Source organism: Labrus bergylta, chromosome 18 (genome assembly GCF_963930695.1).
Source record: "Labrus bergylta chromosome 18, fLabBer1.1, whole genome shotgun sequence".
Lineage (NCBI taxonomy): Eukaryota > Metazoa > Chordata > Actinopteri > Labriformes > Labridae > Labrus > Labrus bergylta.
Genome location: NC_089212.1, coordinates 24,617,204 through 24,642,203, shown reverse-complemented (window position 1 = coordinate 24,642,203; position 25,000 = coordinate 24,617,204). Strand labels below are relative to the sequence as shown.

Here is a 25,000-nt window from a genome sequence, read left to right as displayed (position 1 = left end):
AGGCGAAGCACTGATTGCAGCCCGGTGGCGGCTTGATGCTGACATTTTCCATCCAATTAGCACAGCTTACCGTCATCAAAGAAAACGAAACTTTGAGACTTGTCTGCATGCGGAGAGAGCGGGGGAGAAAAAAGAAACAAGAGTCAGTTAATTTTTTTCTTTTTTTGATCGACAGACGGGCATTTTTGTTTTTTTTAAGATTTTAGAAGAACATCAGAAAACGCACACACATGTAGTGCCACACACACACACGCATGCACGCACGCGCACACGCACACACACACACACACACACACAAATCGGCAGAACAGAAGCTTCATTTCCTGCCCTCCTTTGCCTCTTGCATATTAAATATCACTTTCCAGAAAAAAAAAAAAATCCCTCAATGTGTTGTCTTTGTTGGTCACAGAGAAGATCCTTATCTTGATCACCGTCTACAGGCTATTAGAAAAAATTTGATTTTATCCACGATAGCAGTTACAGTATGTGTTCGGCAAAGAAACCAAAAGACGTCAATGAAGACATCAAAATGAGAAAAAATGACATGTGTGGCCACCACTTTCTCACTAGGGGTGAAGAGCTTGAATTAATGGCTTCACTTTAGTATTCCGATCAGCGCTGCAGAATGTTACAGAGAGATTTTTAGAGAGTGAAAAGTCATGCTGCCGGGCCTGGAAGAGAAATATTATTATAACAGAGAGGCAACAGAGGGGTGATTCAGAAATACACACAGCGAGCACCTTCCCTGTTGAACAGAGCTAATAATAACCACAATATATATACAGTACCTGCTGACAGACAGTAAACACATCCTGCATGAAATGTTGCTGGAAACGAGTTCGCTTTGAGATGCTGATATCACTTTGAACAGACTTTAAAAAATGTTTTCCAAAGATGGTTTTAAACACATATGACCACTTCGTTCTTTAAAGGGGACATATTATGAAAAATCCATTTCTACAGTGTTTCTGAACATATATTTGGGTAACCTGAGAGTCTACTGACCCACAACATGTGAAATAAATCCATCCAGTCCTTTGTTTGTGGTCTGCATAAGTCTTACAACACAGCGAAAAATGCTCCGTTTCAAATGTGCTCTCTTTGTGATGTCACAGTGGGATTCTGGTAAAAAAAAAAAAAAAAAAAATCCCCTCCCCTCCCCTCCCCTGGTATCTCCACCCATAGACTCCACCCACAGACTAAAGCAGAACTTTTGCGCAGGTTCGGCATTTTTATTCTCGCTACAGAGGAGTGATGTCTTCGGGGAAAACTCAGGGGGCGGGCTCATTACATTTAAAGAGACACACACACCAAAACGGAGCGTTCTGAGAGAGCTGGTTTATACAGGGTCACAAACCTCCTCTGGTGCTTGATTCATGGTATATTTTGATCAAAGCACAGCACAGATGTTTCATTTACACCACAGAGGGACTGTTTGAAAAAGGTGGTTTTCTGTATTGCTTGTAAACTGCAGCAGGATGGAGTTCAGGGAGAATTTCCCCAAGGGGACAATAAAGTATATCTTATCTTCAAAAATCTAAAGAATCGCACAGGAGGATTATGCAAAATGTGACAGAGCAGAAGAGAGCGGGCGAGATCGATGAAAGGTGACAGCAATTTAGGGAGAAATGACGGTACAGTCGTCACGCAGAGACGAGCACAGAGAGACCTGTGACTGCCGACAGTTAGGAGGAGGAAGGATAATTACACAATATATCAATCAAAATATTGACAAGTACTCATTTTGCGGCCGCTGCTAATCACGGCTTTATGCACGGTCATCATCTTCAGCGTCCTGTAATCATTTATCGGTTTAAGTACTTGCAGTTTTTTAACGATAACATGCCGTGTTTCATCCATAGGAGCAGGATGGAGTGATGTTTTACGAGTCCTCTGCATCATTAGCGTTGCTGTTCGATTGCACAACAAGTGTACTCTGCTCCGAACACAAAATCCCAAGAGAAGAGAAAAAAAACCCAGCCGAGTTCACCTCTTAAAAAACTGAGTCCTCTTACGGCAGGACTAATTATCTCTGTGGGCTTTCATCCTTTTTCATTTCTGTAATTTTCTGTTCTTCCTGTGCCTGTTATAATCTCGCCCCTGTTCTCTTTATCTCGCAGCTGTACAGTTTTACACTCCGAGTGAGCGGGTCCGCTCAGCCGGCAGCATCGCCCCGCCGTGAACGCAGATACGGCAGAAATTAATACCTGAAGAGATATGTCCTGATGATAGCATACTTACGTGCAATATGAATGTATTCCCCTGAGAGGAGCCTTTTGTTCCTCCTCCTGGAGATATTCCCCCCACCTCCTCATCGCAGCCACATGAGTGTTAGTGTGCCTCATTTCATGATTTTAATTTAGGGATCTCTCATCCAAAGCGGGGTTTCTTACTCTGAGTGATTGTCACTCATTAACAAACTAATCCAAATGTTCTAATTATTATAATAATACAAGTTTTTTTTTTTTTTTTTAAATGTGACTGCATCCTCAATTGTCTAATGAACCATTTCGACTGATTCAGGATGGCTTCACAGTAGGGACCCGGGCCTGGATCGGAGTACGCTTGACCCCAAAGTCCGGTTCATTTGATCAGAGTGAACACAAACGTACCGTACTCGGGTACAGCGCCTGAGCTTGCTTGGCTTGAGTTCGGTCCGAGGGAGATGTGAATGCATCCGTTCTCAAACAAGGAAGTGAACTGCTATATGGAGGAATGCTAAACGGCTCCTGTCGTTTCAAAAACCATCGTATTCATGCAGCATTTCGTCCTCTGAGCTGCACAGTAGATGTGGAAGTAGTAAGAGGGTTGTTGATGCCGTCTTAGAAATAACAAAAACATCTACAGTTAGCAGGATGGACTCTGGGTCTGCGAGTGGTTGCCATGGTTGCCACTTCTTCTACTTTCTGCTTTTTGTTGGATTTGCAAACCAAGTATGTGTACTCACTATGTAACTAATGTGAACGCAGACCAGCGAGGGAGGGGGGAGAATTAGTGCCTAATGTGAAAATGCCCTAAATGAATATTTCAAGTTAAATCTCTTTATTCAACAGCTAAATGACAGTCGTTCTGCTCATGTGCATGCTTCATACTGTAATTCTTTCTTTATTTATTTATTGCATAATAATTTAGGACTTCTTACATCATCCGCTGTGCAATTCATTATAACCCAATTTCCATCCACTATTATCCTGTTTCTTCTGCTGTAACTAATGCCTTTCCCCAGAGTGAACGCTCACTTCTCCACTAATTCAAAACTTCATTTTGCACATCACCAAAAACATTCCTAGCTAGATACTGCAGCTGAATCTTTGGTTGATAGATGACCTTGAAGAGGATGAACAGTCGACCTTGACAGCGTTGATGAATGCTCGTATTCAGTGTTTATCCAGCTCTGCATGGGTCTGTGTTCCTTTCTGTGTTCTAACCTCTCTCCATTTTTCAAAAGCATCTCCAATATTGATCCTAGTTTGAACACGTTTCTGCTCGTGGAGCTTATTAGAAACATGCAGAGGCTTTTTAGGTCGGGTACAATCACTTCTATCTGAACCACTTCTCTTAACTGCTTCCATCGCTGCAACACCTGTTGACCTGATAACTGCTCTCATATCTGACAAACCGAGGGGCGTCCAAAACGGCTGTGTCTGCCTACCTTCTCTGGTCCAAACAAATCCAGAGCATTCAGGAGCAGAATCTAAAGTTAGAAGGAGGACATACTGGCTGCTGCATTGTTGTCAGAGAAGCCAGCACTTCAACATAGCATGTTTCCTTAATGTCTGATCAGAGAGTAAGCTCACTTTATTATTCCACTCAGAAGATATCTTACAGATTGCTCCTTGAAAGATTTTAATTTAGGTAACTCTTCAGATGTAACTAAATGGAACTATTCCCGTTTGACTGCATGGAGCTAAAGTTCCATTAAATAAGAATAATAATGGCTAAACTTTTATTTTTTAGGACCCATACCTTTTAAAATGTTTTTTTTTTTTGGTTGATGTTGCTTTATACAGTTTCAAAACCAAGTGAAACCCCTGAGAGGTCAAATTGATTTTCAAACCATTTCCAGACAGCTCAGACCTGTGCAGGAAGCCTTTCTGTTAAGATGGCAGCCTCTAAGACAAGATTAAAATAACCTCTCTTCATCCGCTTCTTTGTCCTGTATGCTGGGAGAGAAACAGTCAAGTAGCAGCAGCCACCACAGCTCGAGAGTCTCTGAGAGCCATTTGAAAAGCTAAGTGGGTGATCGATGACAGAAGTCAATTATCACCTCGCGGATCTGTCAGAGGCGGCTGTGCAGGGTGAGCGTCACACACCACCCACCTCTGACTAACCACCAACAACTGCGGACATCAGCCCCAGACGGACAGGATAACACTCGAGACGGACAGGCAGCGCTTATACTACCATTACCTCCACATGTTGTTAACATGGAAACAAAACAGGTTTTCCCAACATCTGCAAAGCGTCGGTTAATCCTAAAAATACAATATGTCCCGAACTCTTTGATTTGCTAAATAATTAGAGTTGTGAATCAATGTTGTTAAGCCTGTTTGTTTCCCCTCTGCTGTTTGTCCCCTTGTCCCCTTCTGTTGTCTCCAGATCTGCCCAGGTGAAGCGACTGATTACACAATGAGGTGCACCTGGCCTCAGTGCTTAAAAGCCCAGCGCTGAGTTCATGAGGAGAAAGGCTTTTAGAGGTGGGACTGCTGTGCCTCTAAAGGCGGACTCACACCAGGCAATCCGTACTGTGCCTTAGCACGCTTCACCCACAAAGTCCAGTTTGTTTGTAAAGGCCATAAAGTCAGTAAAGTAGCTGTCGTTTTCTCTGTGAACTTCTGTGATGTGGGAACGCAGACTTGACCACGAGTCCCTTTTATTTTAAATTTTAGATGTAAAGAGTCCGTCTGTATTGTATCACACTTCTTGATAACATAAAGCCATGCTTGTGTTGTATTACGACGTTATGTACAAGAGGGAAGCCGTACTTGGGCCTGGTTAGACCTGGAGCAGTGTGAGTGCAGGACAGCGGGGGAATGGGAAGGGCGGGCAATCCAACTTAAGCGCAGTACGGGAAAACTTGGCCTAATGTGAGTGCGACCTCATTCAGGGATTGTGGAGGTTTTTGGGGTTTTGTTGAATTAGTTTGAATGATCTAGTTTACCCTTGGTTTGATTCTGGTTGTTAAGGTGTTTATTGTTGGGTTCCGGTGGTTTAGAGGTTGTTCTGTGCGCACCATGTACAGAAGCCGTAGTCCTCATAGCTGGCGGCCTGGGTTCGAGTCCAACCTGTGGCTCATTTCTCACATGGCATTCCTCACTCTCTTCCTCCCTGATTTCAGACTCCATCAAAGGTCTTTCCAAAAAAGCCCCAAACGGCCAAAAAAAAAAAGTAAAAAAAAAAGTGTTTTCTGTCATTTGTTGGGTCAATTAGTGGGTGGTTGATAGCCCCACAGGGCCGCCTCATGGTGGGGCGTAACAATGTTCAGTGCAGCTTCCAGAACACAGTGAGGCTTGAACAATGGCTTCATACTGTTATGTAAGGGGGGCAGATTTATCCTGCTCTAGTGGGCTGAGGAGATTGTCCTTAACCAAGAGGCTTTGCTACTCAGCCAAAAGGACCTGTGCTGAAGAGACTCAACTCATGTGACAGGGATCTGTAAGCCGACCTATGGGCAGAAAACCTGGGGGAGCCATCGCATGTGTCAGGTGTGCAGTATTAAACCACTGCTGTATGATATCTTAACAACCAAGATCCGGTTTTAATACCTAGACTGGAATATTAGCAGGTACAAAGTATTCCTCTGAATATATTTGGAGGGAAAATACTGATTGCTGACATAAAGTACATTCTCCACAAGATGAAAAAATCTGTTTATTTGGGGGAGAATATAGTGTGTGAGTGACGCATTGACCTCTTGAGCACTTGAAATTAACCTTTGGGCTGATTCAGAGATCAATACAGATACTGGTAAAGCTTTCAAAACGGCTCTACATTCAAATTCATTGATTTTACATTCTGAAATTAAACCCTAATCCCCTGAATTAGAAATAAGAATAATAAGCATTGATAATTAGAACAAGGTTAAAACCCTGACTTTCAGAAAGGTGGATAGTCCAGTCTTCTATGATATTCAAATCACTAACCAAACCACTCTGTGCATTCATGAGTCGAATAGAGATTCGCTCCAAAATCTAAATGCACTCATTCTTTGCCCATGCTACATGCTTCCACCAAATTTCATGAAAATCAGGCCAGTAGTTTTTCCATTATCCTCAAGACGGGAAGCAAAGGACACTGAAAACATAACCTTCAAGGCAGAGGAAATTATCCAAAAAATATTAAACTATTGCTTGGCCATGAGTTTAAGTGACATAGATTTTTTGGTTTGTGTTTTCAAAGGCCTTGGTGTATAAAATAGATGTGTCTTATTGTTGTGAATTCATGTATAGGATAGCCACTTGACTGTTTCCTGGGAGACGTTTGATGTGTGCACAGGGTTGCAAACACGATCCAGCACACTGAGCTCTATTTGTGTCCAGCAACAAAAAAAAGCCGTGGGCTCAACAGACAACCTCGATTCAGACATCACAAACTTTCCTTTGGGTCTAAAAAGCTTCTTGAATCATTCTCGAGCCAATCTGACATTTCTGCTCCTGAGCCTGCGGTGAAGCTATTTTTCAGGTAGGTGTTGACATGTGCAGACGTCAGATGTTTTCAGGTCAGGTGTCATGTGTTCTGGGGCTTTTTATCTGATTGTGTGCAGGCGCAGGTGGAGCGGGTACTCTTGTATGTATGTGTTTTTCAGTGTCTCGGTCTGTATTTCTTACATGTTCCTGGTTTTGTACACACATGTCGACAGCTTTTCTGCTTACCGTTGACCTCCTGAGCTCCGGCATCGGTGAAAAGCAAGCTCATCACCTCCTCGAAGTTGCAGCTGGGTTCGGAGACATGGCTGTCCTGGCCCACATGGTGCAGCATTCTCTTCAGAACGTCGTCCAGAGAGGCAGCCGTCTCATCCAGCAGGATACTGGCCCTCGCCAGAAAGCCGTCCAGATCCCTGTGAGCCCGAACTTCCTCCTCAAAGTTCATCAGCTTCACATACTGTGGAAAAAATGGATTCTTTTAAAATCTGAAATATTTCTTGCTGGTCTTTTTTTTAAGCTTATCATGCCAATCAGTGCCATTTTAAAGGCTAGAACACATTGTGAAAACATATAAACCTTACTGCAGAATGGAACCCATAGCATCATACTCTTTTTAGAAAGTTTAATTCTGAATCTATTAAATGGTACAAGATTTAAGAAATACTGTACATGTAATCAAATGTGCTTTGGCCGGTTCAAGTCAATTTACAACTTGTCTCTGAGTCCTTTGTTGCTTTTGTTGTGACAATATTTTCCTTCTGTATTTTTCATTGATGCAGCAGCGGTGCCAGCTCTGCAGGAAGACGTCAATACTCCCAATCAAACTGTGATTGAAAACACAGTTTCTCCAAACCGTAGAAACACTCTTCAACTGGCACAGCACCTGACTAAAACTTGGAAGATGAAGGCACAGATTTAGGGGTCTGCAACCGGCTACGAAATTCAACAAATGAAAGTTCAAGACTTAACGTTTCTTCAAAAAGTCCAGCAGGTAAAAAAGGAACATAATGATAACACCTAAATGCAACCAGCAGTATTGAAAGAAAGCAATTATACCATCATGTCATTGGTATATGGTTAGCATTGGTTTGGGTTTATCTGTTAACATGTTGGTTGTATTGTATTTGATGTATACTACTACTACTAAACATCGTGCAGCATTAGCAATAAGGGACGTGCGCTTTTAGTTGACTAAATAGTTGAACTGAATAGTAAAAGAATAACTGGTCTGTTTTATAATTTGGCCTCAATGTCGATCAGATGTTATTCTCAAACTGCAATGCAGCCGTCTGCCACTAGCTGTGTCTCTAACCCCCAATTTCCACATACTCCGTCAGCGCCACGCATTATGCCCTAGTTCGCTGCCACTCTAGTCAAAGATTGTGTATCCACAGTGGGCACCGTGGTCCGTCTCTGGAGCGTGCCATCAGCGCCATTACGCTCTGCTCCGTTTCAAATACACTGCAAGTCTATCTTTGATGGAGTACGCTGCAAGTTGGTGTCAGGATTTAGCTGAAAATGCACGAGTCAAAGTGCCCTTAAGTTTGAAGCTAGGTTTCCCTCATTACTCTGAGACAAAATGTCCCGTTTCATTAAAGAGCGCAGTGATGTCTCCCCTTCAGAGTTTGTCCATATTTGACCGGTGGTTTCTAAGAATCACCTGAGAGACGGATGAATGGACAGAGAGATGAACACAGCTCGATTGAGAGCCCAGACACCCACCACTGTTCGATTTCATTGATCGTGTGACAGAAATTCAGAAGATGAACGGATTCCCTGCTGTTCCTTTCAAAAAAAAAAAAAAAAAAAAAGCAGCAGGGACATTGTGTATGTCATACTATAAATAAATGTGATTTTATTTTGTTTATTTGCATGTTTGAGGGTCTGGCTCTGCAGACTTTTCAGCTTGGGTCAAGTGATTCAAAGGTGAAGAAGAAGTTGCATTCCCTTAGATCCACTTCCAGTCATAAGAAGTGTTTCAAAAACATCTTCTTGAACAGATACTTAGGGATTTTACACTTGCGGAAAACTCCTGAAAAACTCCAGGAGGAGCTGTATGCGTGAACACAAACAACCAAATTTTTCATTTGGACTTCCCCCGGAGTTTCTCCTGCCAGTCCTCTGGTATTTTTTCTGCAGGAAGTCCGAGTGAGCAGATGTGAGAACGCAGCAGAATATAATCAGGAGAATTCACCTCGAGCCAATGGGAGGGGGAGTGACGCCTGAAATGATCTAAATATTTTCAGGAGTGCATACATGAAAACGGCTATTGTGATTCTAAAGATATCCTGAATTGTTCATCAATAAAGGGACAACCGTGGAGCTTTAGAAGAAACATATCAAGATCAACTCTATTTATAGATGAGTGCAAACAAGCAGATCCGCAGCACAGTTCTTGGCAGCACAGTAAATATGTAACCATGTGAAACTGATAAAAAAAAACAGAAGGAGAGCAAATACACAGAACTGTAATATAGAACGGGAAGATTAGTGAGACGAACAAGGCAAGCTGTTGGCAGGAACAAAAGAACAACAAACTAAAATAGTAAGTACTAAAATAAAAATATCTTCTGATGACATCTGACCTTTGCCCTGTGATTTCTTTCTTTTAGTTTGTGGACGAAGAGAACCATTCATTCATCTGTAGTGCATGCTATGATTGGTTGAAAACATTGAAACAACATATCCTCCTCCAAAGTTATTAAACTATGAAACGCTTGCTGGCATCAAACTTCCATTCTCTGTCTTTGGATGTTTTATTCAAATATAAAGAGAACTTATGATAATTAGTCAGGATTTAAATACCAATTTATCAATGCTATATTATATTTCAGTCAGAGTTTGATGCTTACTTTAAACTTGCTCTGGTAGGACTTTAATCTCTGCCAGTGGGGAACAAACATGAGAACGGATTGATTTCCGCTATGCAGACCTCTTTATAACAGAGCTGTGTGAGCTGATTGAGAGAGGAGAGGACAGAGAGAGAACACTGTCACACCACCTGCTGCATAGGTGTCATTACCTTTTACAAACAAACCGACATAGAACAATTTGAACATGCCAACAGTGAAGTGGCATGAAGAGATAAGCAGCAGCAGGCAGCGGTTTCACAGAAGACATTCACACTGACAGCAGAGCTATTCACTTGTCACGTATACCTTAAAAAATATTGGATTTGTTTTGCAAACCTCACTGTACTCCGAATGTGGACTACAGAACTGTCGTCAACGGTTTATAAGAAAACATGAGAAGTAGAAACGGTAAAATCCTAATCAGGACCTCCCTAGATGTAATGAGGCTTAGCTTGTTTCTAATTTTAACTAAGGCCCGAGGAAGACTACGCCATTTACACAAATACTCCTCTAAATCTTTCTTTTGCTGCTCCTTCCGATCACTTCTACCTCCAAACTTTCCCACACTGTTAAAATATGATGAAAGATAGTCGCACCCATTGTTCTTTTTCTTGTCTGATCTACTTTTGGAGTCATGTATAACCAAAGTCGAGCTGTAAATCTGAGTGATGTGTGCGTTATTGAGTTCTTCCAATGATGAGTGAACTTCTTTTGCAGCTTCTTTTTAAAGGTCACATATTATGCAGAATCCACTATGCACAAACCCCCCAATGATGAGAAAAGTCCATCCTCTCCGTCTTCTGCCTGCTCCACTTTTCAGAAAATGTGTGCTCAAACAGGCCGTGTGGAGATTTTCCCTTCATGACATCACAAAGGGCAGTAGCCCCTCCCCCAGGTGGGTGACACTCCCACGGCTAGGTGTTTGTTCTGCCCTCTGAGTCTGCCTTCTCACCGTAAACAATAGGACATGGAGAGAGAAAGCCCCGAGACACCAAAGTCCTTTCAGAGAGGGGGCGTGGTCAGACACAGTTCATTTACATATTTAAAGGTACAGACACAGAAACAGCCTGTTCTGAGCAGGGCTGAAATAGAGGGGTTTATAGACATGATCAAATACAGGATCAGAGTGAACATTTTACCAAAGATTCTGATGCTTACCTTTCTTGATGTATTCAATAAAACACAACCGGAGTCGTCAGCATCTAAGGACAAAAAAAAGAAAAGGTAGGATTGAAAATTCAAAGTGTAACATTATCATTGAAGGAACATCATGGAAGTCCATCCCGTTGTGTCCACAGCTGAGCTATTGTTCATACTTTTGTTTCCCTCTCGGCTTGACTACTGCAACCCTCTTATCACCGGGCTCAGCCATGCCTCTTTAAAATGCAGTTCAAAATGCTTCTGCTAAGATTGTGGCTAAGTCATCCAGAACAGTAGTTCTCAACTGATCCACAGCAACTTCTGGTGGTAAAAAATAAAGCCTATATGGAAGTGCAAATTCTTGCAGTTCATCGAGTGTCCACTAGAGGCTGCCTGCAGAAGAACAGGAAGTCATACTCGAGGAACTGCAGGGTTTTTACACTTCTGCACTGGCAACAATTTTCTCCACCATAGGTTGTCACTTGCCTTTCACACATGCATGTGTCACATTGATATATCTCAAGCGTGTGCTTTTAGCAGTGAAATATAACACGGGAATTTTTTGTCATCCTGCAACAGCTATCATTAACTTTTGATAGTTGTTTGAGGTCACATTCTCGAAGATCACAATTTTGTGGTCATTTGCAGCACCAATGGTGATATGTGATAACTGCAGGATGTTTTATAACATCTCTCTAACATTCAAACAGCTCCAAGCTGATGTTTGACCTTTTTTGACAGTTTGAATCACAAATTTCTATCTTGTCTTTGGACTTGCAAATGTATTTGACCAGAGTTACAATCATTCCCTTGTTTTGTTTTTCAGCCAAAGTAACCAGTGACTAACAACATAACAGGGACCAGAGACAACAGTATCTCACTTCTACCTTCTATATCTGGCCAAGCGACCACTGCTGGGTATTGGAAACCACTCGTGATTTCTCCTTGGCATGGCGACTTCTCACTCAGTTTGTTGTTCCACTGAATTTTCAAAGTCTTTTAAAAATTTCATCAGTGGGTCTAAAGCTCAATCACAACTTTGTAAAAATAATCAGGGAAAGGTGAGTTACTTAACAAAAAACCTGAAAAACTGAATAGCGCTTGTGTGTCTATGTGGAGCTCCCACTGTGCCGTGCTTCTAAAACGGCGAAACGCAATGTGAACTTTCAGACTGTGACACCAACATCACACCATCACAAAATCAATATGAATATACCAAGACGTGATGACACCTGAGCTTAGTTAACAGAACTTTTGCAATAAAAGGCAGTCTGAAAAGAGGCTACAGAAGAAGTATAATGTTTACTCCAGATCATCTCGACCAAAAAATATATCGCTATGGCAACCAAAATGCAATATTGCCACTCCAGTAAACAAAATGACTGAACTTGTACATTTTTGTTCTTAATGAATGATGTCACCACATGTTATTAGAGGGATGATGGTCCAGATTTGGAGTGGAGAAGAAAACGAGAGGACTATTTCACGGCCTCGTTTTATGTCACGGCCTGACGTAAAACTGCATTTACTTTAGTCGAATCTGAATATTAGAAGTTGAACTGCTCAGCGTTTACATGCAAATCTGTAGTGACGTGGTAATTACAGTGTTCTGAATTTGCATTTAAAAGCAACAGAACATTCATTACCGACGGTTCAAATTCTGAAATAAAAGATCACAAGAATACAACCACTCGGTTGGTGAAGAAAAGAAGCCTGAGAGCCTTTTTTCTAACAGTGTTGAAAATGTCAAGAGGCAAGTCTCTAAACGCTCTCATTGAACGGGGATTGAAACTTCTCTGCTGATAAGGTTTTAATACACACGTCTGTGGAGCTGAGCCGAGCGCCCAGATAAAGTACAAAGGTCTGGATTTTCCCAATGCTGCTGCTGCTGCAAAAAAAAAAGAAAGAAAGAAGGAAAAAACCTTTCATGCTTGGAAACAATACAGGGGGAATGGGGTTTTCAACGCACTCCAGTCTTTAAACTAGCAGACTTGCAGTACCCTGCTGACTCTCATAAAACAGTCCGCCACCGTGTTGCATAACACAGTTATCGCCGTTTACTGCGGGGAGGACGTTATTAGGTTACCATGGGCTTTCCTCCTCTGCTCCGCGTGATGCACTATGTCGGCTCCGTCTGGAAATCAATCAGAGCTTAAACTCCTCCCTCCAGCGACGGAAAAGCAAGAAACCCCCCCCTCCCTCTAACAAGCCAATAAGACTCAGGAAAACGCCAGGATTTCATAATATCAATAATCCAGCCACAAGTAAATGTGAGTCTGCTGGAAAGTGGAGGTTTTGATCGCCGCACCGAGCACCTTGGCATAATAAAAGCCTGCAGGCAGTGGAAGAAGAAAAAGAGCGCCCCAGCCCCTACCTCTATGATGAGACGATGGCGGGGGGCACGTGTCGTGTGCACTGGATTCGGTTCATCAAAGCCTCACAATCAAAAAAGCACACGGCTGGGCTTATCCGCTCCCAGAGGGGAGAGGGAGCCACGGCTCTAATTGCTGTCAGGGCTGCAGCCGTAAGGAGATTTTCATATATTCATATAAGATTACCTCGTCCCCAATGATCACCTCCTTTTAATGGCTTCTGTATGTCTCATTATACTGTTTGGTTCCGAGTAATCCTGCACAATTTCAGGGTTTAGGGATTAGGAAGGAGGAAGTGCTATAATGTGACATGGGCTTGTTTCAGTACTTGATTCCCTGTTTGATCATTGGAGCTCTGCAACTGTTGATTTCATTCGGTCAGCCACAAGTGTTACGAGTGCTCTGTTATGTGCAGGTCGGAGGCTGATGATGGTCGAATGATGGAGTGTGATGGGAGAGGTCAGGTATACAAACAGGCTCAAGTGTCTTTTGGCTGAGTGACACTGGATGCATTTTTTATAAAATAAATACCGGCTTGGTCGAGTATTGGCTTTAATTGCTTTCAAAATACAACAGGTTCAGACGTTTCCACTTTCAGGATACTAAGAATGAGAGTATGATGGGAGTGACTTTTTAATCAAACAGGTCATTATGTCCTTGGGCTGGACGTCTACTTTGGACTACAGTAGGATTCAATTCATTTTTTAATTTGTATTTTATTACAAATAAATGTTTTGTTAGTGTAATTTTAATTGGTATCATGATCACAGACTCGTACATTTCTCACTGTCAGAATATTTAGGCTACATTTGAAATCCATCTTTGTAGTCTGATGTGTGTCTAATGATGTCTTAGTATTTTGCTGTCTTTATTTTTTTATTTTTTTACTGTATTTTGGAGTTGTTGTCCTGACCTTGTCTGTTTGTTTTTTTGTGCCTCATTTGTTATGTATATGTCACCAGTTTGTCACTCTATTGCACCTAAGAAAAAAGAAAAAAGAAAATCTGATAAAAATGGGCCAGAAGATTTCCGCAATGTGAAAAACGTCCCAAAATTTCATTGATCAAGTCACAACAGAATAGGATGAGACATACTTGATCCTATAAAGATCCAGTACGTGTGTTATTATGATTTTAGTTAATCAATTCAAATGTCATTTTGACAACCTCAGAGCAGACAAAGCCTAATTGTCCCACCTGAGATGTTTGGCGTCCCTTCTAATCGGGCCCCAGGTTGGGAACCACTGATCTAGAAGTTACTCCCATAGGGCGATCACTGGGACAGTCATGAGCGGTCTCCAAGTCCAAAAACCACTTGGTCAACTGGAAGGACAAACTCCCATAACTGTTCTGTTACCAAGACGAGATCAAACAATCTGTTAGAGACTCCTCTGCAGGCCATCTTAGAGCTCTGTACGCTCAGAGTTTTGTTTCTTCATAAACTCAACGCAGGATTGAAAAGGTCAAGGAATGACCTTGGTCAAAGCCCAAATCCTCAAGTTGCCAGTGTGACAGACGCCTGTCCTTCCTCGTGACTTTTCCCTCTTCAGTATTCAGCCAAATTTGATTGAACTAAAATGGAACTGAGCCCGGCACTGGCAGACGTATAATCATGAAATCAATTCTATTTCTGGGGGAGCGTTTGACAGCCTTATGACAAAGTCTTCAGAGGAGAGAATAATGGATAAGATCATGACAAAACCATAAATACAACAAACATGACTGTATTACCAGCAGACAAGATTGTTTTTTTTGTAAGCTCTTCAAATTCTAATCCTCAGCACTCAAATATCTCATCAATCACTTTGTGCTTTGACCGATAGGCGGACTAGAAGAACGTACTGTTCTGAACCTCGGCTCATTGAGGACGTTCAGTTCTCAGAGACCTCCGGTATCTCTGCAGAAAGAGCGTCATCTTTCAATATCCAAAAAGGGATCATGCAGAGAGAATAAAATAATACAATGCCCACTTTCATCCCCATTATGCTATAAATGATCTGACACAATGAAGTTTTTTTAGCAGAAGTTATGTTATTAAAGTGTCTTTCCCCCATATCCAGGGCTAGCCAAGCATCATTCAGTCATTTACTATTTTATGTCAGGATTTTAAAATTTTTTAAATATTTTTAACACTGACTTCAAAAAAGAAATGATGTCTTGATGAGTAGAAATATCTTCTTTATCTGCACAAAGTCAGGCAGATGAGCACACAAGAAAGAATTATTCAATCCTTCAAAGATGAATCCCGTTCCTCCTCTAGAAAATGAACGGCACTGTGATTAAAATAAGACGACTGAGATACTGGAGGCTGAGCTCAAAAAAGGATGTTGAATTAAAAAAAAGTTGTTTGAATAACTAAATGTTGGAAGTCATTTCAAAAAATCTTTTAAAGGGCAACTATTATTCAAAATACTCTTCACCATGTTTTTCTAACACTAATATGTGTCTATAGTCCGTCTACAAACCCCCCAATTATGAGAAAAGTCCATCCTCTCCGTCTTTTGCCTGCTCCACTTTTCACAAAAATTTGTGCTCAAACAAGCCGTTTGGAGATTTTCCCTTCATGACATCACAAAGGGCAGTAGCCCCTCCCCCAGGTGGGTGACACTCCCACCGCTAGGTGTTTGTTCTGCCCTCTGAGTCTGCCTTCTCACCTTAAACAATAGGACATGGAGCGACAAAGCACCAAGTACACTCAAGCCCTTCCAGAGAGGGGGCGTGGTCAGACACTCATTTACATATTTAAAGGTATAGACACAGAAACAGCCTGTTCTGAGCAGGGCTGAAATAGAGGAGTTTATAGGCATGATCAAATACAGGATCAGAGTGGATTTAGAACAAGAAACTTCACACACATGTTTTGGGGAGCTTTGAGACTTATTTAAACTGGTTGAAGAGGAGGAGGAGATGTGACCTTTAATTACAGTACAGTTAAATATTCAATGTGCACAATATCCTAAAGGTCAAGATTGAAGACTAAAGTATTCATTTCAAGTAACAACTGTTGAGTATTTGGAAATAAACGAGTTATAACAGACAGATCTTTTAAAATGAGACTGAAGTCGGCGCTCCTGTCTCTGTATTTCATATCATCACTACACAATGTGTTTTTACAAACAGCTGCTTATGTAAGCGGACAAGATGTAAGTGTTACACTGATTTGACACGGTGCACATATTCTACAGTGACCCGCCGATGTGGTCATAATAAATCACATGATGATTTGTGACATGAATTAAAAGCGGTAACAGGCATGCAAACAGCCCGCTACACTGGGATTAAATTTATGTGGCAGACAGAAATTTTCAGGGGGAAGCAGGAATAAAAACAAAACACTCTAATCGACATTCAGCCGAGCTCTCGATGAATAATGCACTGAATATTTTTTTGAGAAGACACTGGCGGGCATGACAAACATTCTGCACCTGTGGGTGACAATTTTGCCTGATGATGGCGGTGAGAATTCAACATTTTTGCAGCTGTGCAGAGGGAGAGGAGTGTGGGTAAAACACTGGACCAGCGCCACAGGTTTGTTTTAATGGTTTATGATTAGAGGTAAGTGATAATGAGCTTATATTTAATTTTTTCACCATTGGAAATTCTGATGAGTTGCTGTTTTAGTGGAAACACTTTAAATATTTTTTTTAGGTGCATAATGTTTGCAGCATTGCATAAAAATGTCAATGAAAGTCAGCCATAAACAAAACTATTTGTAAACCCTTAATTGCTCCTGAAATCCTAAATGGAAAACATGATAGGGAATTGTGATCTAGTTTCTAACCGTAACTCCTGCAATCCAAATTAAAGGTCATATACTATACTTCTTTTCAACCAGTTTAAATAAGTCTCAGAGCTCCCCAAAAGTTTCTTGTTCTATATCCACTCTGATCCTGTATTTGATCATGTCAAATACACCTATTTCAGCCCTGCTCAGAACAGGCTGTTTCTGTGTCTGTACCTTTAAGTAAGTAAATGAGCTGTGTCTGACCACGCCCCCTCTCTGGAAGGGCTTGGGTGTACTCTGTGCTTTCTCGCTCCATGTCCTATTGTTTACGGTGAGAAGGCAGACTCAGAGGGCAGAACAAACACCTAGCTGTGGGAGTGTCACCCACCTGGGGGAGGGGCTACTGCCCTTTGTGATGTCGCGGACACTGAAGCTTCAGTGTTTAGCCAGCTCTGCATCGGTCTTGAAGACTTTCTGCGTTCTAACATCTCAGTTACTACTCTTGCCCGCTTCCATCGCTGCAACACCTGTTGGTTTGACCAACTGGCAAACCGAGGGGCGTCCAAAACGGCCGTGTGGGGTTGCCTTAAATCCGCCTACCTTCTCTGGTCCAAACAAATCCAGACCATTCAGGACCAGAATCTAAACATACAGATTGGACCTTTAAAGGTGCGATATTTAAATTCTCACAGTTTAAACTATGCTTCTCCTCTCTGGTATTTTATGTTCATATTTCAAAGCTGACATGAATCAATTTAACTTCAGAGACAGTTTCTCATCGTTGTTTTTTTACTCCTCTAACTTGTTCCCGTGCAGCTTACATCACCGCGGCGCTCCTGTCAGACGCCTTAAGTGTTACTATGTATGGAGAATCAGACTCAGTGACATGGTCACCTGTCACATCTCCCTCTCTCTCTCCTACTGACTCTCCCTGGTGGTTGCACCTGTGACTGTTGCTGTAGCAACGGTCACCTGTTGACTGGTGGGGTTTCTGGTGATGGGGTCAAAATCATCTGCCACCTGCAGCTGACGAGCCGTCTGTCAAGTCAACACCTGCCATTGGACTGTGGATGGACCCAGACTGCCGCAGACCACCACCATGGAAATTAGCTTAAAGCCGTTTTGAGGATTTTCTTTTTCTTTTTGGAGAACCGCCATGACTTAGATACGCTCTGCCTTTGAGAATGTGCCTCATGCTTTGATATCAAATACTTCAAAAAAGTAAATGAAGAAGAAAAAAACGATATTGATCCCGAAATTTGAACAGCAGAGGAGATTTTTAAAGATTTATTTTTTGGCTTTTTGTGCCTTTGTTTGAGAGACAGGACAGTGGATAGAGCCAGAAACCAGAGAGAGAGAGAGAGAGAGCGAGAGAGAGAGAGAGAGAGAGAGAGAGAGGGAAAGAAATGTGGGAAAGGAGCCATCAAGAGTGACTGTGAACTTTGTATTTTATGTCTGATTGTAAATTTTTATGCTTCTTATTAAGTCACAAATATTGCAAGATGAATCACAAGAAGGTGCTTAAATGCAGAAAATCACAGATTAAACAGAATATTTTTCCAATACAGAAAAAAAATATTATAACAAATATATTCCTTCTCCCATCTGTCCTGCCGTCTCACTTCTCTTTCTATCACTTCTCAAGCGTTCCTCCTTCATGTTTCCGTTTCCCCGTCTCTCCTCCTCTGCCTCGTTCTTTCTTCCTCTCTCTCTCTCTCTTTTTATCCAGCTCTACACCCCCCTCCTCATCTACTGTCCTCTGTGTATCTCTGTTTTTCTCTCTCTCTCTCTCCTTGTCTCTTTCTGTGTACTGACCTGGCCCGGGGCTGATCTGGTTGTCATAGAGGTGGATGTCATCTCCGCAGGCGATGGGCGAGTCCTGTCCCTCCTCTCGGCCCTCGCTGCCCTCCTCCTGCTCCACCTCCCGCTGCTCTGGGGACACAACAGCACAGGGTCACCTCCTGGACCTCAGCGGCTACCGAAACTCACTCGTGTTATAGTCATCGTCTCACCAGGAGGTCCAGAAACCCAACAGGTACTTGCTGTGTTACAAATAGGCATGACTTTTGGAGAGGAACACCTGAAACGAGGCTCATTTTATAATGTTGAAAAACATAAGATGAAACCAAGCATCAATTAAGAGAGGAATGGGAATTTCCCAAGCATTTTTTTAATGTTTGAAATTCATCTCATACTGATATAAGAAATCATTTAAAGGGGACAAAATCCACTTGTGTGAACAAGTGTGAACATATATTTGGGTAACCTGAGTGTCTACTGACCCACAAAATGTGAAATAAACCCATCCAGTCCTTTGTTTGTGGTCTGCATAAGTCTTACAACACAGAGAAAAATGCTCTGTTTCAAATGTGCTCTCTTTGTGATGTCACAGTGGGATTCTGGTTAAAAATAAATCCCCTCCCCTCCTCTAATATCTCCACCCATGGACTCCACCCCCAGCCTAGAACAATTTTTGTACAGGTCGGCCATTTTTATTCTCTCTACAGAGAAGTGATTTCTACTGGGAAAACTCAGGGCGGGGACACACACACCAAAACGGAGCGTTCTTAGAGAGCTGGTTTATACAGGGTCACAAACCTCCTCTGGTGCTTGATTCATGTTATATTTTGACCAAAGCACAGCACAGATGTTTCATTTAGACCACAGGGGACTGTTTGAAAAGGTGGAGGAGGATAATATGTCCTCTTTAATTTAAATTTCTTTACACTCAAACGCAGATATAAAAATCAACATTCATGAACGTGAGAACTGATTTCGAAACAAACATAGTCAACAGAAAACCCCCATTAGTAGTGAACTCCTGTCAGAGTGGTGCTTAGCTCGTAGTGCAGACAGCAACAAGGTATCATTAGTTTAAAATGGTGCTTTTCTGTGACAGCTTATCCGAGAGTCAATGAACCGTCCTCACACTGTGAGAATCATCTGCAGCTTCACTCTCCAGCCTCTGACTGAAATGCAAATGTTGTTTTTTAGAGTCGCCTGAAGAACGTACTGGGAGGGAGCTTACCTTTTCAAAACTGTCAGGTATTCTCATGAAACAGTCCATATCGTGAAAATAATAAAGTAATTATAATAATGCATATTCTAAATACTCAAAGACTCTTCTCAAAGAATAACAACAAAACAAATCAATAAAGAAATAATGTAAGAGAAGGAGGATGAGAGTTGAGATGATTTGTTGTTGTAGGCGATGTTGATGAGGTGAGTTTTTAGGGATTGCTTGAAGAAAGTGAGTGGTGGGGGGGGGGGTCTCTGATGGTTTTTTTGGGAGTGAGTTCCAGAGGGTGGGAGCACCAATGGTTTGTCCTGCAGTGGTGGGGGGGGGGGGGACAGGAGGTTTGTGTCAGAGTGAGAGCGTGCTGGGGGAGGAGCTCAGACAGGTATGAGGGGGAGGAGCCAGTTTATGGAGGGCTTTTGAGGTGATGATGAAGTGGATACGCTGGGGGATGAGGAGCTAGTGGAGGTCATGTGTTGGAGTTTCTTTAGTGTTTTGGATGATGATCCGTAGAGGAGACTGTTGCAGAAGTCTAGTCTGGAAGTGATGAATGTGTGCAGCTGAGCAGGAGAGGGATGGGCGGAGGCGGGCGATGTTTCTCAGCTCTAAAAAGGCTGTTTAGGTGATGTAAGTATGAATATGTTAATGATGTAATACTGACAAAATCTTTGATGCATCAATACGTTTCACTACATATTTTCATTAAACAATTTTAATAAGATTTTAAATTTTAACTCTGCACTGTAACTTTTAACTCTTTTTATATTTTTACTTTATTTATTTCAATTAATTTCATTTGAATTTTTTTTATTTGAACATATTTTCAGATTTAATAATTTCAGGGATGTTCTTTTTTAATGTTTCTTATCTTTCCTCTGTCATGATGCTTTTTGATGTCTTGTGTGAAGCACTTTGAATTGCCTTGTTGTTGAAATGCGCAACATAAATAAACTTGCCTTGCCTTACCATCCATCCATCTTTTATCTATACCGCTTTTCTTTTTGTTTGGGTTGTTGGGGCGAGAGGCAGGAGGCGGGGTTACACTCTGGACTGGTCGCCAGTCAATCACAGGGCTGACATATAGAGACGGACAACCTGCCACACTCAAATTCACACCTACGAGCAACTTAGAGTCACCAGTTAACCTAACGAGCATGTCTTTGGACTGTGGGAGGAAGCTGGAGAGAACCCACACATGCACAGGGAGAAAAGGCTCCTGTCAGATCAAGTTATCCCGCTTTATCTTACAGCAGTGATTATAGTAGTGATACTGGTTTTTAGGTTGTTTTTCTCCACATGACTCCGTATAACTGATGAAATTGAGTAATTTAACCCATTTTGTATTTCCTCTCTTCAAGTCTGTGAGCACTTTTCCTGTCAAATTATTCAAATCATCGTATCAAGAAATGCTTCAAAAAGACAAGCAAGCAGAGCAGACCTCCACCTCGAGCAACCCCGGGAAAAGAGCAAACTTCTCCAAGAACACTGAATAAATAGGCAAGGCACTGGTTGTTCTGATATGAGGACAAGTACTTCATGACTCAGCAGGCGTTCAGCAGGTTTTTTTTTTGGTGTGTAATAGACAGGATTTTGTATGGAAGAAAGCCCGGAGCTTGTTTGTGTGTGACTCATCTGATTCTCTCTCTCCTTCTGACACAGCATCCTCTTAAATCCAATCCTACAGTCACCAGCAAGCGCCTAAATATCATCCAGCCACCTTCCCGATTGCCGCTGTAGAACAATATCTCATCCCCCGTGCTCTTTTATCCGCTGACCTTCTCAGTGAGAGGGGCCCAAAAATTTTGGTTCATTCAGTTTGTCGTGCATCAGGATCATCCCTCTGCACTTGACATTCTGTGAACCTGGCTGTGTCGTCGCTTCGCCTGCATCCCCTCTGCACCTCAGACTCACCGGCTCGGCTCTGACTTTCAAATCACCTTGAGAGAAAAACGGCTGCCGCAGGGCGAAAGGAACCAATCCACTGATTCACTTCAAGACGTAATGATATTATTAATTAGCAATGCTTACTCCTTGATGATTGGACATGTTCTATTGTATCTGTTTTTACTTACCAAGCTGTGTTTATCTTTTTATTTTAAAGGAGCAGTATGTAACTCTGGCCCCTAGTGTTTAAAATGGGTACTGCAGTCAAAATTCTAAACATTAGTAGAGAGCTGTCTCTCTCTCCCCCCCCCTCTCTAGAGTGGATGCTCACTCAGGTCACCATGTGGTGGACTCTGAAGCTTCAGTGTTTATCCAGCTCTGCATGGGTCTGTAAACCTTTCTGTGTTCTAACCTCTCTCCATTTTTCAAAAGCATCTCCAATATTGATCCTAGTTTGAGCACGTTTCTGCTCGTGGAGCTTATTAGAAACATGCAGAGGCTTTTTAGGTCGGGTACAATCACTTCTATCTGAACCACTTCTCTTGCTCGCTTTCATCGTTGCAACACCTGTTGACCTGATAACTGCTCTCATATCTGACAAACCGAGGGGTGTCCAAAACGGCCGTGTGGGGGGTCGTCTTAAAAGCGCCTACCTTCTCTGGTCCAAACAAATCCAGAGCATTCAGGAGCAGAATCTAAAGTTAGAAGGAGGACATACTGGCTGCTGCATTGTTGTCAGAGAAGCCAGCACTTCAACATAGCATGTTTCTTTAATGATCAGATAGTAAGATACCTTTATCATTTCACTCTCTACACATCTTACAGATTGGACCTTTAATATTAAACAGTTAGGACTGATTGCATTATAAATCACAATCTTTTTTTTCTATCATGAATTCTGCAGAATTTGCATTCAGATGACATGCACATGAAGCCCATAAAAACAACATGTTAAAAAATAAAGAAATGGGACGATGGAGAGGTATGTTTCATATGAAAACACTGAATGATTGATGTGTTTCCTTCAAACGGCGTGCAGCGATCTGCAGCAGCCCTCTCAGATGTGTTTGCAGCTGTGACATACAAAAACACTTCAGTGTTACAAACAGCAGCCAAGAGAGCATGTTTGCATCATTAAAGATGTTTAAATGTGTATGCCCCGTGTTCAGAGGTTTCAAACGGATGCCTGCTGTCACTGTATTGTTCTCTAAGGCTGCAGCACATATTTCGTTTTCAGAGCCCGACCTGTGGATGATTTCTCTGATTAACTACAGAATGCAAAAGTTGCAGGAGATGCATTTGAAGTTACAGATACATGTCTCTCATAGATGTCTCTTTTTTTCATGCCTGTATTGAGAGCACAGACCAGTGGAGTCTGAATCGGGGATGAGAGAGCGTGCGATGACGTGCGGGAGATGGCCGAGGGTGGAAGCGATTTTAACATAAATCATTCTGTCATTGTTATTTGTTTGGTTTCAAAATGTTCCAATAAATGACTCGATGAATGAACCATAGCCCCGTAATTTGTCATTTTCTAAGCCTAAAACAAAACAAAAGAAATTCAGGTTTCGGCCTCTTAATTAAGAAGCTTGTCGTCTTTTTGGAATCATTTCATACCTGATTGGTTTAAGCTTCTGCATCTTTTGATAAACAAAACAAGACATTTGATTGCATCAAACAGACCCTGCATAAATTATGAAGGGACTATTGTCAGCTACATAAATATTAGTCACATGACAAGAGATGGTATGTTTGTCAAGTGACCTGTGACCCACTTTTTTGTTCTTTGATGCAAACCAAAACACCCATTTTTCCTGTTTTCATGGTCAATCTACAATAAAAGTCTGTCTGACATCACCATCAGCAGCCTGACCAATGAGCATGCAGAGTCTGTATGCCCCCTGTATGTCAAAATGTTCAGGCTACAGGCGACGCTGCCTCTGTCACAAATCCACGGGCATGACGCTCGGGACAGATGATCGATAACAGACTTTTCTTCAAAGTTATTTTTTGGGCTTTTTCTCCTTCGTAAGAAAGAACAGCTGAAAAAAAGAAATGCTGGGATGAGAATGTGGAAGATGACATGGAGCAATTTAAAATAAAAGACCAGCAAACTTAACACGTGAAAAGATTTAAAAAAAAAAGATAATTAACAGTTTTAAATTATTTTTTGTCTTTTAAAGGTTTTATATGTGATGTTTTGATCCAGCAGATGTCGCCCTTGAGCACCAGCATGAAACCAAAACAACTTGTGCTGCATTGTTGTGTTAGCATGCTAATGCTAGCGATCTTTATCATTCTCGTATCTTCACACTGCATGTAAATTTATCTGAAATGAGCCTTGGCAACGACTTTGATTGACATATATACCAACAAATCAGCTCAGTGTATTGTTTTGGTCGGTAAAAACTGGGACATATCAGTGTTTTATAGATATATTTCTGGGGACTTGGGACACAGAACACTTGATCTTTTAATCAGGACAGTCAAACTTTTTTATTAGCTATTCGACTGCTGTCCCCTGTTCCTGAAAAGCACTTGGTTTTTCTATATTTATTTATTTTTTTGACCCAGTGCAGCACTCACTTCTACATGTTTCCACATGTTCTCTGTTGTTGAAAAAAATCAAACATTTGACCCCAATATGAGCGGCCATTTAAAAAAAAAAAACATAATTAAAAAGATGATAATTCCAGACGAAGAATGTAATTGCACAGATACATAAATGAAATGTTGTCGTTGCTTGCTCTCAGACTTCGGTGTGCACGAGGAGAGCGTCTCAGCCCTCAGACTGACCCTCACTAACGAACCACTGCAGTGACCATGCTGGATGATTCTCACGAGCCAGCGGTAATGTAACTGCGTTTATATGGTGATTAAAGATTTCCTAATAAAGACAGATATGTGGAGGGGGGGGGGGGGGCTCCTGTGAGTCTGCTGAGAGTGAATCCGTGTGTTGCAGGAGGGGAATAATTGGCTCAGGGAGACAGGGAGATCCAACGCACGCACGCTCGCATGTTCTGTCCTGACTGCTTGTGCTGCACATACTAATTGGGGGACTCGCCTTGGCGTGAAGGTAATGAAACCGCCGTCATCATAACAGCCAGAGCCAAAGTTCATTATTTTTTATCCGAGAGCATTGGAGCGTGAGAGACGAGGAGAGAGCTTTTTCTGCTTCTGTGCTGCAGCTCTTATCTGGAAATCTCATCTTTCACTGTGAATATACTGTACGACGAGCATTACTGGAAGAATTAGGAGAAAGAAATATTATTCTGCCTCCCGTCGTGATCAGAGGATCCCACTGTCTCCGACTCAAAGATCTCTTATTACGGGCAAACTTTTTGGTGGAAAATAGCTGAAAATGCATTG

The 25,000-nt window shown here is 41.9% G+C and overlaps 1 protein-coding gene across 2 annotated transcripts in view; it reads right to left on the bottom strand.

The window, feature by feature from the left end:
* Positions 1 to 25,000, bottom strand: part of slc4a11 (solute carrier family 4 member 11) — a 91,533-nt gene that overhangs the window by 40,566 nt on the left and 25,967 nt on the right. Inside the window, exons 3-6 of one of the 2 annotated variants that reach the window (XM_020643353.2) lie at positions 18,547 to 18,663; positions 10,655 to 10,698; positions 6,873 to 7,101; positions 71 to 103 (exon numbers count right to left, since the gene is read on the bottom strand). In XM_020643353.2, coding sequence (XP_020499009.1) covers positions 71 to 103; positions 6,873 to 7,101; positions 10,655 to 10,698; positions 18,547 to 18,663 — 423 coding nt within the window. The remainder of the gene's footprint in view (positions 1 to 70; positions 104 to 6,872; positions 7,102 to 10,654; positions 10,699 to 18,546; positions 18,664 to 25,000) is intronic. The other variant, XM_065966211.1, reaches the window with a different exon arrangement.